Source organism: Callospermophilus lateralis, chromosome 13 (genome assembly GCF_048772815.1).
Source record: "Callospermophilus lateralis isolate mCalLat2 chromosome 13, mCalLat2.hap1, whole genome shotgun sequence".
Lineage (NCBI taxonomy): Eukaryota > Metazoa > Chordata > Mammalia > Rodentia > Sciuridae > Callospermophilus > Callospermophilus lateralis.
The window spans coordinates 15,492,660-15,507,643 of NC_135317.1; the positions used below are offsets into that span (position 1 = coordinate 15,492,660).

At 44.2% G+C, this 14,984-nt stretch overlaps 1 protein-coding gene across 1 annotated transcript in view; it reads left to right on the forward strand.

Annotated features, from left to right (window-relative positions):
• The first annotated feature begins 3,193 nt into the window (after positions 1-3,193).
• Positions 3,194-14,984, forward strand: part of Actn2 (actinin alpha 2) — a 60,993-nt gene continuing 49,202 nt past the window's right edge. The window contains exon 1 of the mRNA XM_076832234.1: positions 3,194-3,470. Within this exon, the coding sequence (XP_076688349.1) occupies positions 3,345-3,470 (126 nt within the window). The 5' untranslated portion in view covers positions 3,194-3,344. The remainder of the gene's footprint in view (positions 3,471-14,984) is intronic.

Below are 14,984 nucleotides of genomic sequence, written 5' to 3' on the forward strand. Positions count from 1 at the left end.
AAACTGAGGCAACCACTGACCGGGCTTACCTGATTCACCTGTATCATTCAGCATTACTGCCCTTCATTGCCTGATGCCCAGTGTCTTGAAACATCAGTTTCATATACTTTGTCATTTGTTGTAGTTTCAGAAAGAAGAATGATACCCATTTCCACTTTGGCCAGAGGTGGAAGTCCCTTTACTAATTTTCTGACTTTAGCTCTTAATTTCTCACATACTTCTTTTTCTTTTCTGTTCTCCCAGTTCAGGAACTCCTGAAAGATGTTAAATTGCTTGATGTTTTCTCAAGTCTCACTGATCCTCTACTCATTTTTTTAAAAAGATATTCCTTTATTTTTTTCTAAATGGGCCTTTATTTTGTTCATTTATTATATGTGGTACTGAGAATGGAATCTAGTGCCTTACACATGCCAGGCAAGCGCTCTACCACTGAGCCACAAAAAACCCAGCTCCTCCTCTACTCATTTTTCAAGTCTCTTTTTTTCCTAAGTTTTCTGTTGCTATGTCTTCAAGTTCACTTATCTTTTCTTATACAATGTTTAACTAGCAGCTAAACACATTTAACATATTTTAAATCTAAGATACTATAGTTTTCCCTCTAGATAATTTGATTCAAGATTTTTTAAAAAACAAATATGTTCCATGTCTCTACTTTGCATGTTTTCCCTCCTCCAGCTTCTGGAATATGTGGATTACAGTAATAATTTACTGATTACTGTTCCTTCCTACTAATTCAATCATCTGATCAATTTTGATTGTTTTAATTAATCAATTGTTTTCCTCATCTTGAATCATACTTTCTTGCTCCTTCACACACCTTCATAATATATCATGGATGAAATATTTTTGCAGAAATTCTGTAAAATATTTTGGCAGAACTTGAAGATTTTACCTTATTGAATATTGAATATTTTTATATTACTACAGATACTGTTGAGTGTTTGGGGACATGGTTACATGGTCCTTGGTTTGATCCTTTTAGGTCTTGCTTTGGGGTTTTTTCAGGGAAACACTGCAACATGAACCAGATAGAGCCTGGTGTGCAGTACAACTACGTCTATGACGACGATGAGTACATGATCCAGGAGGAGGAATGGGACCGAGACCTGCTGCTGGACCCCGCCTGGGAGTTAATTTCCTTCTACTTCTGAGTACTCTGTCTGCTATTTGGTGAATTGTGAGGTTGACGTTTCTGGCTAATAGAAACAGGAATTATTATTTTGGGCCCTTTATGAGCTCCAATAATCATTCATTCCAGTGCTTTTTCCTCTCAGGCATTCACTGATCAGATTCCAGAGGGATGTCTTATAAATCTATAGGATTGTCTCTGTTTTGCAACTTTCTTTTTTCCTGTAATTGGTCTTATAACCTTTAGCTGCCTCTCCTCAATTTAGAGAGACCACTGAGCTATGACTGGGCTCTTCTTTGTTATAGTGCATTTTGAAAATTTTCTCCAGGTAGAAGTTGGGGCAATCCTAGCACCTGTGTTGTTCATTTCCTCTTTTCATGGGTCATCATCTTTTCTTGCTTGATGACAAAGTCTTGAAAATTTTTGCTTCATGTGTTTCCCCCCACCCCTAGATTTCAGTTATTTCAGGCAGGATGATAAATTTAGTGCAATTTATTCCATTTTATCTGGAATCTGACGTCCCTATAATTTTTAAAGAGTAAGATTAACACTATAGTACTCTGCAACTATTAATCCAATTTCTAATAGTTAAGATTTATTGATAAACTTGTTCAGAGATTATAATTTTAATCCAAAATATAAAGTTGAAAATGTACATTTAAAACCAAGCAAATTAGCTCTGTCACTGTTTCCAGGGATACTTACTCCAACCAGTTTCCAGGAATATTTCTTCCTTTGACCTCCTGCTACATAGCAGATACACTTGTAGTTGCTGGGGCTTGCTACCTGTTAACAAGACAATATCCTTGCCTGCCTGGAGTTTGCAGCCTAGTGAGAATGTTTTTGAAGTTATTTTTATTTTTTGGTATTGGATATTGAACCCAGGGGCACTCGTTGAGCCATATCCCCAGTCCTTTTTATTTTGAAATAGGCTCTGAGTAAGTTTCTGAGGCTGCCATCCTCCTGCCTCAGCCTCTCCAGTTGCTGGGAGCTGTTTTTAAAAATTTTAATGCAATGTATAATATATTTGCTAATTGTCAAAGTATTTTTGCACAAAGCTCCAGTTAATAAAGCTATATGAAGTAAAATTTATAAGGAACACAATTCCAGGCATATTTTCATCTTGAAACATGTTAACAAATGAGTAGCCAAGGACCACAATCAACCCTGTAGCATCTGTGGGCAACTATTATTCAATTCAGATATAAATTTAACTGGAGGCCCTATCAACTCGCCTATGTAGCCAGACACTTAACTGCGGTATCTGGTTCACAGTAGGTGCTTAATATATCATTGACTTAAATTTTCCGCGTGTCCCAGGGTCCTGTTTTGCTTCCTTCACAGGCGTTACTGGTGGGGAACAGCTAAGCAGCACCAGCCAGATAGAAGACGTACGTGAGGCAGCACAGGGGGACAGATGGAACTGTAAGGGGAAGCGGGCTGCTGTCCTCCGCTGTCAGTTCTTTAAATTTATGGCTGGCAGGTGAGAGCGGACGCCTCTTGCCCTTGGCTGCTGTCCATGCAATTCCTCTGCCTTGAATTCCTCAGGTGAGGGCTGGAAGAGAGAAAGATTCTGTAGCTTTTGAACTTTAGGGTGTGTGTGTGTGTGTGTGTGTGTGTGTGTGCGCGCGCGCGCAGGAGAGGGGGATAGAGGGATCCAACGAATGCTTGGAAATGCACAGAAAACGTGACGATGCAAGTGACACACAGAGAACTGCCCGGCGGCGTATTCGGAGACCCAGGCCCACTCAAACCCACCCCGGGGGGCCGGCTCAGGCGCCCGCAGGCCACCTGCCATGAGCCAGGAAGGAGCAGGAGAGGGTGGCAGCGTGGGCCGGCGGCTCGCGGGGCACCTCAAGAACCACGCTGGGAAGCGGCGACGCGGGGTCACCGGAGCTGCTTCAGCCCGCGGCACGTGCGCGGCTGGGCGGGGCGGGGCCGCCGGCAGCACGTGCGTAGAGGGCGGGAGGGCGGGGCGGGGCCGCTGGCGGCACGTGCGCAGTGGGGCGGGGCTGCTGGCCGCACGTGACCCGCGGCGCGGCTATTAAGCGGCGCGCAGCTGCTCCCAGCCCGAGCTGGTACTTGTGCTGAGACTCAGCGCCCTGCCAAGCCGCCCAGAGCAGCCGCAAGGTCGCCACCCGCCTCCGAGCGTCCCTCCGACCACCTGTCGAGACCCGCGCCCCCTCGCCGCGCCGCAGCCCCAGCCCCGATCGCCATGAACCAGATAGAGCCCGGCGTGCAGTACAACTACGTCTACGACGACGATGAGTACATGATCCAGGAGGAGGAATGGGACCGCGACCTGCTGCTGGACCCCGCCTGGGAGAAGCAGCAGAGGAAGGTCAGCAGGCCAGAGGGCGCCCTATGGAAGTGGTGACTTGTCCTGTGTCCTTGCAGCCCCGCTCGCCATCAGAAAGGAGAATATGTCCAGGGAGAGACAGGGCACTGGACACGTGTGTGTGTGTGTGTGTGTGTGTGTGTGTGTGTTTGGAAATAGAGAAACAGAAACGTGTGTGTTTAAATGACATAAGAGTGGCAAACCGAAAAACGTTGACGGAAGAACAGTGCTTTGTGTGTTTCTCACACCAGCCTGCATCAGTCTAGAATCTGAGAGTCCCAGGTCTGCTGCTGACTCCCTCACCGCCTTGAGTCTGTGACCTTGGCCGCAGGGTTATACTTTACTTGGCCACAGGGTTATACTATACTGTTGTGTCCATTCGCCTCAAGCCAGTCTCTCCCCAATAACAGGGCCAGAGGAACAGCACCTTGGTCCCAGCTTTCGCAGGGCTACCCCTGAAGAGTCAGGGACAGTTATTTAGTGTTTGGGCCTCATTGGAGAGGGATGCTATAGAACCCTAGAGTTCAGCAGTCAAGTAAAAATTATTCACACTCTATTTATAGTTCATTGAGGTAAGCACACAGGGATGAAGGAGTCAGCCAGCTTCCAAGCGCTCCCTGCCCATCCTGGTTGGTGCTCTCTGGGGCCCAATGGAACATTCTACTATTTCAACGTTTCTTCTTGATCCTCTTGATGAGAACAAATAGTGGGTGCGCACCAAAGGGCTAAACCTTGCCTCCTCTTTGGCTGGGCACAGAGCCTGGCTGGTCAGGCATGAGGTCAGAGAACTGCTAACCCAGCCTTATGATAACAGCATCATGGCCAAAGCCAAGTGTCCTGTGCTTTCTCCTCCTGTTTTTCTGGGTACAGGACAAGGTGGTTTTTCTTCTTAAGGGCATGCTTTTTAAGAGGATAATCTGTGTTGACCACAGGTGCCTGGCAATTTCTGTAGCATCTACTGTGGTTGATGGTATGATATGAATACATGATGGTGGAAAACATGCAGCCTGCCCTTCTCCCCCCACAGACAGCTGGAAAGAGAGTAGTCCCATATTTGGATAATTATCAAATAGCCAAGCACTATTTTTATAACACGATTTCTCTTGTCTACCTTCTCTCTGAAAATAGCCTTTACCATTATTATTGTAAAGCTCCTATTTAGCTATCTTTCAGTTTCTGTCTTAGTTTCATAAGCCTTTTACTATCCTGTGGAAACAAGAGACAGAAGGGTAAATAGAAGTTGAGTCTGAAAAGAACAACTAAGTTTCTAGCTTTCCACAGTTTTAAAGGGTGCATTCTGACGGCAACACGTGGCCTGAGGATTTGGGGCAGTTGTCTGGGTGCAACCATGCATCAAAGGTCAGCAAGAGTTAAGAAGTTTTAACAGTGAATGCATTGCTTTCTTTTTAAGTTTCCCAGTTTTTAATGCATTTTTTAAGTGGATTAAAAAAACAGCTCCTATATTATTTCAAAGATGGCTTTTTCTTACTGGAAATAGCAAAATAGCAAAGGAACAGGACAGGCTGTCATTTTTTACAATAGAAGTTTGATCCCAGAGGTTTCTGTTGATTTTTTTAGATAGTATGATTGTGAGTGACAGGTAATATCCATATCCAAATGTCACATTGAAGTGTCTTTTGCTGTATTTAATTTTAATATATTTACAGTATTTTTGGATATAATGGCATTGTTATTTTGTTTAGGTTTGGGATTCCTGTGTGACTTTGTTGTTAGCACTTGAAGTAAAGTGTGTTATGAAAAAGCAAACATACTTGCTGATCTCAGTGCAAAATAATTCTGGAAAGTTTTAAAAAGCTCATTTTTAAGGTAGATAAAATGTTGTAGATGCTAGGGTAGGGGAACTTTGATAGACTTGAACAGATCCACAGGAGACTTTCTCTCCACTTTTGGTATAGAATCAGCTCAAGTCAGTGGAATAATGTGGAACCAGGAGCTCAATACTGCCAGAGGGGTGGCCTCTATTTATGTCCTATGAGACACACTGTTGGAACATGGAGAGCACAAGATGCCATTGTTTCTATTGTGGGCTACCTTCTCCACACTTGCCATTTAGTGATATGCTGGGTATGCGATCTGTCAACAAATGCTGGTGGCACTTGATGACGTCCGCGGGCTCTAATGGATACAGTGCCTAATTATACCCACAGTTCAGAGAGTCTGGCGGACTATGGTAATCCTTGCTCCCTGATATGGAATGCCTTGCAGCAGAAGGACTTGTAAAAGTGTTGTGCTGTTCACAAAAGATCCTCCAGAGGATGCTGGACTTAGTACATGTAGACAGAGGCATCCTGAGTGCCCACCTCATCTGTCAGGGGCTGCTGAGTGCACGCGGCAGGGCTGTTTACAGTGCTTGTAAAGATAATTGTCTTTTCTTTCATACGGCTCACAGACAGGGGAAGGGTGCCTGCAGTGTCAAGGGGGCAGCACTTTAAGTAGTAAAAAAGACTGAAATGCTGGACTTACTACTGGAAGTAGAATCTTCTGCCCTACAGGATGCAGTTTAGGGACATCAATTTCAGGTAACTTAGGCTGTCTCCAGCGTGGACCGCTGGCTTCTGGAGCATTGAAGTCTAGAAATAAACTTCCCCTGGATGAGGGAGCACTGTCTTTGCCTCCATGGAAGCCTGTACAGGAGGTGCCTTGTCAGAGTAGCAGTGCTGATTTACATGTTCTTAACCAAGCAGGAAGTGAAAGGAGTTATGTTTCCATACCTAAAGGGTCTTTACATCTTAATCTGTATATGGCCCCATGATAAACTTTTCTGAGTTCTGACTGATCTTCATAGTGCCCCCAGAGGTTCAAGTTTTGTACCTTCCCCGTTGAAGTGGCCCATTCTCCTTGGGGCAGCTTCCTGATTGGCTGGCCTTCCCAGCTGCATTGGCTCAGGCAGTGTGTATATGCAGGAAGAGCTGCCCGTGAGTCCAGGGTCACACAGAGCTGGTGACTGCCCCTCTGTGTTCTGTGGGAGCAGCTGCCCCTTAAAGGGGCATGGTTGAGGCTGCTCTCAGCTAGTGATGCATGCTCTTGCCTGAGTTTTAACTGGGAGAAAAGATTCATGTTGTGTAGCTAGATCAACAACAAGCTGTTGATTCACAAGATCCAGACGATTCTCATGAAATCCCCATGCCTCTCAGCTCTGACTAGTCCTCTGTGATCACAGCTGAGTCCCTCTACCTTTTGATTATTGATTTGAGCAGCTAGGAGACAAAGGTAGAACCCTGTCTTTCTTATCTCATGGGTTTTGTCTCAGTCCAGTGGATGAACTGATTTATATTGAAGGGGCTTTATACACTACATAAATCCATCAATGTTCAAACATTATTACCTTGTGTGCAGCAATAGTTGTTATTTTGTCAGATGATCTAATAATAATAAGGTCTTCACTTGGGTTTGTGAGAGACAATGAAGTAAAAGATTGGTCCTTAGTGACTGCAGTGTACTTTTTATTGGGGTAAAAATGTATAAAACATTTTACCATTTTTTTAACCATTTTTAAGTGCACAATTTAGTGGCATTATGTACCTTCATATTATTGTATCACACTGTCTGTTTCCAGAACCTTTTCCATCATCCCAAACTGAAACTCTTTCCATTAAAAAAAAAAAAATCACTTTCTAGCCCTCTCTTCTTCCATGTACCTTTGAAGATTGGATTTACATATAAAAAACTTAGAACATAAGAAATTGTTTAATATTAAGTGCTGGATTGTCTAAAGAATAAAAATGATAGGAGGTCAAACAAGGATAATCATCGTGGGTGAACAATAATGAGGAAGTGCTTACAGGGGTGTAGGTCTGAACAGCCCTCCTCGAGTGAGCACTGTTGGCTGAGTGGAGGAGGAGGAGGAACTGCCTTCTTGGTTAGAGAAAAAGTGTGAGAAACCTGTTGTGTTCGGAGGCAGGCAGGGATTGGTTGGTGGAATACAGCACGTTTATGTACCCCTTTAGCACTGATGAGGACGCCTCCCTCATACACAGATACGCAACAAGTGCAGAGGCGTGTAGAGGGAAGTAACCCAACGGCCACATGGGCTGACTTGGGTCACCGAAGCCACCTCTTTCTGTGCTTACAGGGGTGTAGGTCTGTATTCTTGGATTGTCTGTGGCTCCTGATGAGTTTGAGGAAGTGTGAAGAGCAGACAGGCTTCGTGGAGCCAAAGATGCAGAGTCAAATTTAGAGAGAAGACAGAGTTGTGTTACAGTGGGCCTGGGATGCCAGGGTGGCGCAGACTCCTTCTGCAGGCTGTGCAGAGGTCTTTGGAGCTGGGAGGAGCCATGCTTTCAGGAGCTTGCTGTTTCAGGATCAGTCTGCATGGGAAGGGCCTGAAGCTGGGGAACCACTGTAGGTCCATGGGCACACTGTGAGGATTAGAAGGAGGGGACAGTAGGCGTGGTGACAAGGAAGGTGTCCATTTGAGAGTGATCCGAGGGATTGTGGAAAGATCAGATAAGCACATGTTGTTCCACAGTAAGCCGTTGATGGATCTGGTCAGGCTGACGTGGTCCTTCTGGTAGAGCTCCTGGCCCAGCACTCAAGATGGTGGTACTGACAAGCAGCAGTGTCTGCTGATCCGCCAAGAGATTTTGTCCAGAGGGGAAGCTCAGTATTTACAGAACACATCATCACCAGGTGCAGGAAATGTGCTACCATGCTGAGGAGGCAGAGTCCCAAGCATGTGAAGGCAGGGCTGCAGGTTGAGAGAGGTTTTCGTGGGCAGACAAAGTTCTTGATGAGAGAAGGGCAGAGGAAGAGGTAGAAGCAGAGCTGTGCAGAAGGCAAAGGAGAGGAGCAAGGGTGAGGGGCAGCCTGCAGGGTAAGACCTTGGAAGAACCTGCAGGAAAGGCTCAGCAGACAAGGGCAAGTATAGCTGGTCTTAGGCTCCAGGACAGGTCAGAACCCTCCCTGAGGCAGTGAAGAACCACAGAGGTGCCTTAAGCAGGCAAATACCAGGGCCCAGCTTGAGTCTTCTCAAAATCGTTCTTGCCAGCATGGAGGAGAAAGGGCTGAAGACAGGAAGGCTTACTGGGAGAGTGGCAGAACAGGAGACCACCAGGCCTGGACAGAGAATGCAGAAGGTAGAAGCAGAATCTCATTCAAGCCTCAGGAAACCTCCATGCTCACCCCAAGGACTGTCAGACATGGTGTCCTGGAGAATCACCGGTTATGATGAGGAAGAATCACTCTGTCTTTGCGTCCTGTCCAGGGCACTGTGATGGGTCCTGGGGTAGGCCCTGCTGTTTCCATCAGATTCACCAAGTAAGAATCTTGAATCCAAAATAAGATCTCCCATGAGAGAGGGAGGGGTTGGACCTAGGCTGGAAACCTTAATTGACGCAGCCTCAGAAAACTGTCAAAAGTCCTATACTCAGCCACCACAGCTGGGAGACACCTACAGGCCAGGCGCAGCCTGCAGTGGGCGGGAGCCACCCTGATGTGCAGAGGAGTTCCTGCGGGATCGCTGGAGGACAGTCAGAACTCACTGTGTTTCCCTGGGAACAGCACTGATTCTTCCAGAAAGAACAGAAAATGAAGATGAGGGGAAAGCTTGCTAGGTGCTCTGCTAGACTTATTGCAAAGGAAGGAGCATCTGATGTGCAAAGGTTGGGTCTTTCTGAGAAGGCTGAGGAGAGTTTTTGTTCACACACACCCAGATGCACCCACCCCACAGTTTTCTAAGTGGGAAACCAGGAGGTGTTTTTACCTGCAGTCCTGTGGAGGAGTGACATATAAATGAGCACAGCAAGCACAGTTGTTCATGCAGGCCTTTATTGTGGTTTTTCGAGGGGCCAGGCAAGAGAATTGACACCATTCTGGCCCTTAGAGAGCTGACCCAAGTTCAAGTTTGGGGAAGGTGAGAAGCACAGAGAGGAGGAAGTAGGGCTCCAGGGCGCCCCTCCTGCTGGACCTCTGGAGAAGAATGGGAAAGTCCTCCCAGGCATCTAGCCAGAGACCTGGAAGTGCCCTTGACACCTGCCTCTCTCCCACAGGGGCCAGCCATGGCCTCCCCAAGTCCTGGACCTGCCTTCCTCCTATGTGTGCTGCCAGGCCTTCTGCATTCTCTGTCCAGGCCTGGTGGTCTCCTGTTCTGCCACTCTCCCGGTAATCCCGCCTGTCTTCAGCCCTTTCTCCTCCATGCTGGCAAGAACGATTTTGAGAAGACTCAAGCTGGGCCCTGGTATTTGCCTGCTTAAGGCACCTCTGTGGTTCTTCACTGCCTCAGGGAAGGTTCTGACCTGTCCTGGAGCCTGAGACCAGCTATGTTTGCCCCTGTCTGCTGAGTCTTTCCTGCAGGTTCTTCAAGGTCTTACCCTGCAGGCTGCCTCTCACCCTTGCTCCTCCTACCAGCTTGCCTTCTGCACAGCTCTGGCTCCTCACCCCATGGGCCTCTCCCTCTGTACCCCCTTCTCTAGAGGCCTGCCTCCCAGGACACAGCCCCTTGTCGCTGTGCTCCTGGGCCTGCCAGACTGGGAACCATAGTGCTCTGTGGTCCTGGTGCTTCTCATTCACATTAGTTGACTGAAGGATTTATGAATCACCTTTCTGGAAAAAATTCAGTATGATTAGTTTTTGAAGTTAAATATTAAACAATTAGGTTTTATTTATAGACTTTATAACTCCTTGAGCTATAAATGTATTAACTCCATCTTATACTTGTTGTATGATGCTTTAAAGAAATGTTTTCTTATTTTCTCAAATTTTCACAGTAATAAAATTCTCTGACTCGATTGTTTTAATACTGAGCCTTCAGAGACAAGCTGCTCATTTATTTTTTTAAAAAGTTGGAATTTTAAGTTCTTGGAATTGAAAAATATCATACATGCAGATTTATTTAAATTATAATAAAATATGTCGTTATATTTATTCAAAAAGTTCTGGTAACCTAAATTTGATTTAAAATGACTGTTTTTTTCCATACTGAAAATCTTTACCTATTTAAAATTCAGAATTCATTTATGATTCAGATAAATATAAATTTAAAATTGTGCTTTCGTATATGAAAACATGAACAAATTTTGAAGATGTGGTATGCTCCACAGTCGTGGAGGGTGAGTGTGCCATCCTGGGGAAGTTTTCGCATGCGCAGCATTAATACGTACCCCCAGAGTGGACCCCAGAGTCAACCTGTTTTGTTTGATTTTGCCAGGGGGTAAATGTATTAGTCATAATCTCCACAATGATTGTACATTGAAAGTAGATTATTCTTGGTGTCCATTACGACTTTTTTGTTAAAAGGCATTCTAACTTGCTAAAGCTCTCTCTCTCTCTCTCTCTCTCTCTCTCTCTCTCTCTCTTTTTTTTTTTTTTTTAGTGTTTTTGAGAACCAAATGGACAAATTGGTGAATGTGAGATTATTTTGGGCAAATGGGAGCAATATTTAATATGAAGCTACAGTTGAATTTTGCATAGATAATTGTGATTGAGATGGCAAAGGTTAATCAAGAAATCCATCTTCTCAGTCATAAGGATGGTTTGTTTTTGCAGTACTAGGGAGAACTGTACTCAGGGCCACACATACAATAGCCAGTTGCTTTACTACTTAGTTATATGCCCAGCCCTCTTCAAGAGTATTCAGGTTGCTTCATGCTAGTCAAACAAGATGTGAGAATGATAATTATTTAGAGGGTGTGCAATATCATTGCTCTTGATTAGAATTTGGAGATATTTTATATAAGGTGCAACCATATGAAATTCTCCATGCTATTTCAACTTCCCAGATTGCAATTTCTTATAGTTTAACCCAATAAAACCACTTTAACACTATTGTGGAAGTATATTCAAAGTCCTCAACCAATACCACAAAACATCCAGACTGTAAAACTGAATTCTGATTAGTTTTTATCCTTATTCCAATGCCTTTGGTATTCATTTGGGGGAAACAGGAGAGTGTGGGGATTGGTTAAAAATGAGGGATTTGAATGGAGGGCGTGATACCCAATGGAAGTACTCTGGAGGAAGGTCAAGCTAGAGACTTAGGTAAAGATGTTATCTGCATATGTGTAGAGGTTGATGCTACAGGAGGGAAAAATGGAAGAGAATTTACCAGGAAGGTACCAGAGTGAGCTAAAAATAGAGGACTCTGGAGGAAGCAGTGACATTAACTGAATGTGGAAGCCTTGCTTTTCTGGATGAAAACATGCATGTATTAGACATCTTGGAACCAATTGAGCTGTCAGGAATGTCTTTGGTTTTCTTTCTGGAGAAGTCTTGCCTTGGTATTCTGTTAGAACTTTGCCAGTCAGCCTGGATCTGGCATTTGAGTTACATTAGTCGCTGGAACAGAAGTCCAGGGGCTTTGGCATTGTGGAATGGGGTGTATTTTAGCTCAATAGGCAACTTATACCTTCAAAGGAAGCAAAAAGCTGTAAGGAGTTATTTAGGGTGATGTGCTTGAATCTGTGACATAATATCCTTCTGCACTTGGAATGGCCAGTGATAGGCTTTATTGAGGAAGATGTCACTACAAGTTTGTAGGGTTACTAGAGAAATCAAATGTTTCATCTTAACTATTCCCAGGGTAGAATTAAGCTCCAAGATAGATTTTCTTTTTTTTTCCAAGATAGATTTTCCTTCTTTCATTTTATCATATGTGAAATTAAGGAAATAATTATTGTTCTCATTTAGGTGTCTTGCTTCAAGGTTTTTAAAAAACAGTTATTTAAGGGTATTTGAGAATATCAGTCATGAAAACAGTGAAAGACATACAGAATTATAATCAGCTTAGATATTTACCCTTAGAGAGTGATTTTTTTTTTTTTTTTTTTAATTTGGAAGCAAACACATTTTTGAGGGGAGGCAGAGTCTGCAGGGAAAAATGACACTTGGAAATATGCAAACTGTATTTTACATTTTAGAGACTGTAATATTTCTCTCTTGTTATTGCAATTTTATGAAATATAGGGCGACTGATTTTTCTATTGCATACTTTGGCTTTTTATGTTAAATTTGGGAGTAGAAGGATTTCTCGCCCCTTAATGTAACACCAGTACACGAAAAATTCCACTCAGACAGTAAAAGTGATATTTTAATGTAGGATTTTCGCCAGTGGATTTTTAAAAGGTATGTGTGGGAGGGATTTTGGCATATCATCCCTAGTATCCCAAACCATTCACTGTGTAAAGCAGAGAAGCAACTGTTACTGAGAATTTCCAGGCACTATTTTAACCCAATACATTGTTTGATTTTCAAAATAATTGTGAAAGATAAGCCTTGTCATCTTCATTTTTTAGCTAGGAATGCTAAGTAACTTGCCCAGTGGCGGTTGATGTTGGGAAGTGGTAGCTGGAAAATGTAGAGGATTTGTCTAAATTTTGAAAGGCTCCAAATCACAATTGAAGTTTTATAAAATAATTAAGATGTTCATTATTTTATTGCTTATTTTTGGTCTGTGATAGAACTGGACTTCAGATCCAGGATGCTTACTCCAGGGGCCAGGCTTTGAACCACTAACCTTCTGTTTGCTACATTCTTTTTATATGTGTGGGGATTGGTACTGGGAATTGAACTCAGGGCTGTTTGTTACTTTCTACTCAGATTTATAACCAATAGCCCAGAGTAGAGGCCTGGAATTTATTATTCCTACTTTTTTACTTATGAGAACTGTCCTGCTTTTGTGGAAGTTTCTGTGTATCCCTAAATTTTTAATTTCTCAACTTGTCAGCTGGAAACATCTGAGGGAATGAAAATCCTGGGCTTTGAGGCTTGGTGCATACTTTCATTCAAAGGTTTCCTCCAGCTGGAGCTCTAAGGGTTGCTTTGTCCACCAGAAATGCCAGAGGAGATGGCAAGGGCCACAGAGAAGCCACCCAGGCAGAGTGTCGGGAACAGCCATATAGGGCACATCAGTGGAGTTAGCTGCTGTATGTCCTACGCAGTTCTGAAAGAAGTCAGAGTCGAGAGGCCAGGTGTCCGTGTTGCCTTCTCAGGTGAGGGCACAGACCAGCATTGCCCCCACAGGCCCCCTGCCAGGCTGCAGGAGTGCCACCAGATCAGAGCTCTGTGGGGATGTAGCCTAGCCAGTATGGATGTGGCAGCAGCAGGAACTCAGTTTACATTCAAAAAAATCTTGCTTTGCTTTTATTTAACTTCTCATTATGGAAATGTTCAAGCACCCACAAAAGCTAAGAGAAAGTAAGAAATTCCTCTGAAGGAAACTGGTGAGGAGCTTGGTTTGGGGAGCTGGGGCTGCCAGATTGTGAAAGGAACAGAGCCTTTGTGGCTAATAGATGCTTTCCATGAAAAAGAGCAGCAGTGGGGACTCTCTACCCTGAGTTTGGAAAGCCTGGCTCCTCCCTAGGGCCTGTGCTTCCTTCTGCACGGATGCTCCCTTCCCCACCCGGGCACTGGCCCTGTCCGTCCCATTCTAGTGATTTTTCATGCCTTTGACTTACATTTTAATTCCTAAAAAGTTGAGATTTCCAAGACCTGCCTTTCAGGAATCACCAGTACTTTGAAAGAGACCTTTTTAAGGATTGTAACCCTATTGTCTGATTCTGGTGAATTTCAGACTCAGTAGGAAAAGAGGGTAGAGCCGTGTTAATAAAACACTTGGGCAAAAGCCAGGCCTTTTAACGTCCTGTGGATGTGGAGGTTGGCCCTGTGCACTCTGGGCATTGGTACTCTCAGGGCATGTGCTGCATGTTAAGAGGACTGAGAAGATGGACCCTCTGATCCCACCCTACCCTCTGTCAGGCTTGAGGATCAGTCCTCTTAGCACCTCTGACCACTCTTGATCCTATTTTGAGGAGAGCCTGAATTTGAGACTTTGTTCAGGTAGGAACAATGTCTGAGGATGCTGAATTGGTACCTCTGCATCATTTTCCTCCTCCATCCCTGGGAGAGGAAACAGGACAGGTGTGGAAATGGTTCTGTATGAGTGGTTATTTTTCATCTGGTTAAGACTGCTTCTGGAGATTGTGATTACACACAAAACAGGCCCTCACCCTCTTAGACACGTGTGTGTCAGAGTGGCCCCAGAAAAGAGATGGGGACATATTTGCAGCAGTTCTGGGCCATCTTTTTCCTTGCAAGATTCCTTCTGATCCTGAAAGATGAAAAACTGCATGAGAAGCAGCACAACAGTTCCATGGCTTTGTGCAAGGAACGTCCTCTCTCAGGACCCTGTTCTTTATGAGATGAAATGAGGTTGAAGGACCCCATGTCCTGGTTTGCTCAGAACAATCCTGTTTGTGGCTGTTGTCCCAAAGGATTTTATATAGCAACTTTCTGACTCTCAGAAGTGACCCAGTGATGACTACAAACTGAGGTCACCTGTTCCAAGGAGCGATACACGGCAGCCTTATGGAAGGTCAATGCTGTCACCCAGGTAATGCATACAGAGAGTAGTGATGCCCTTTCTCAAAGTATTGTCTTGTATTGAAGTACTGAACTTCAAAAAATGTAGATATTGGTGAAGTGAGATTTCAAGTATACATACCAGGTATTTTTTTTATAGAAATGAGACAATTTTTTAAATTTATTTATTTTAGTTATACATTG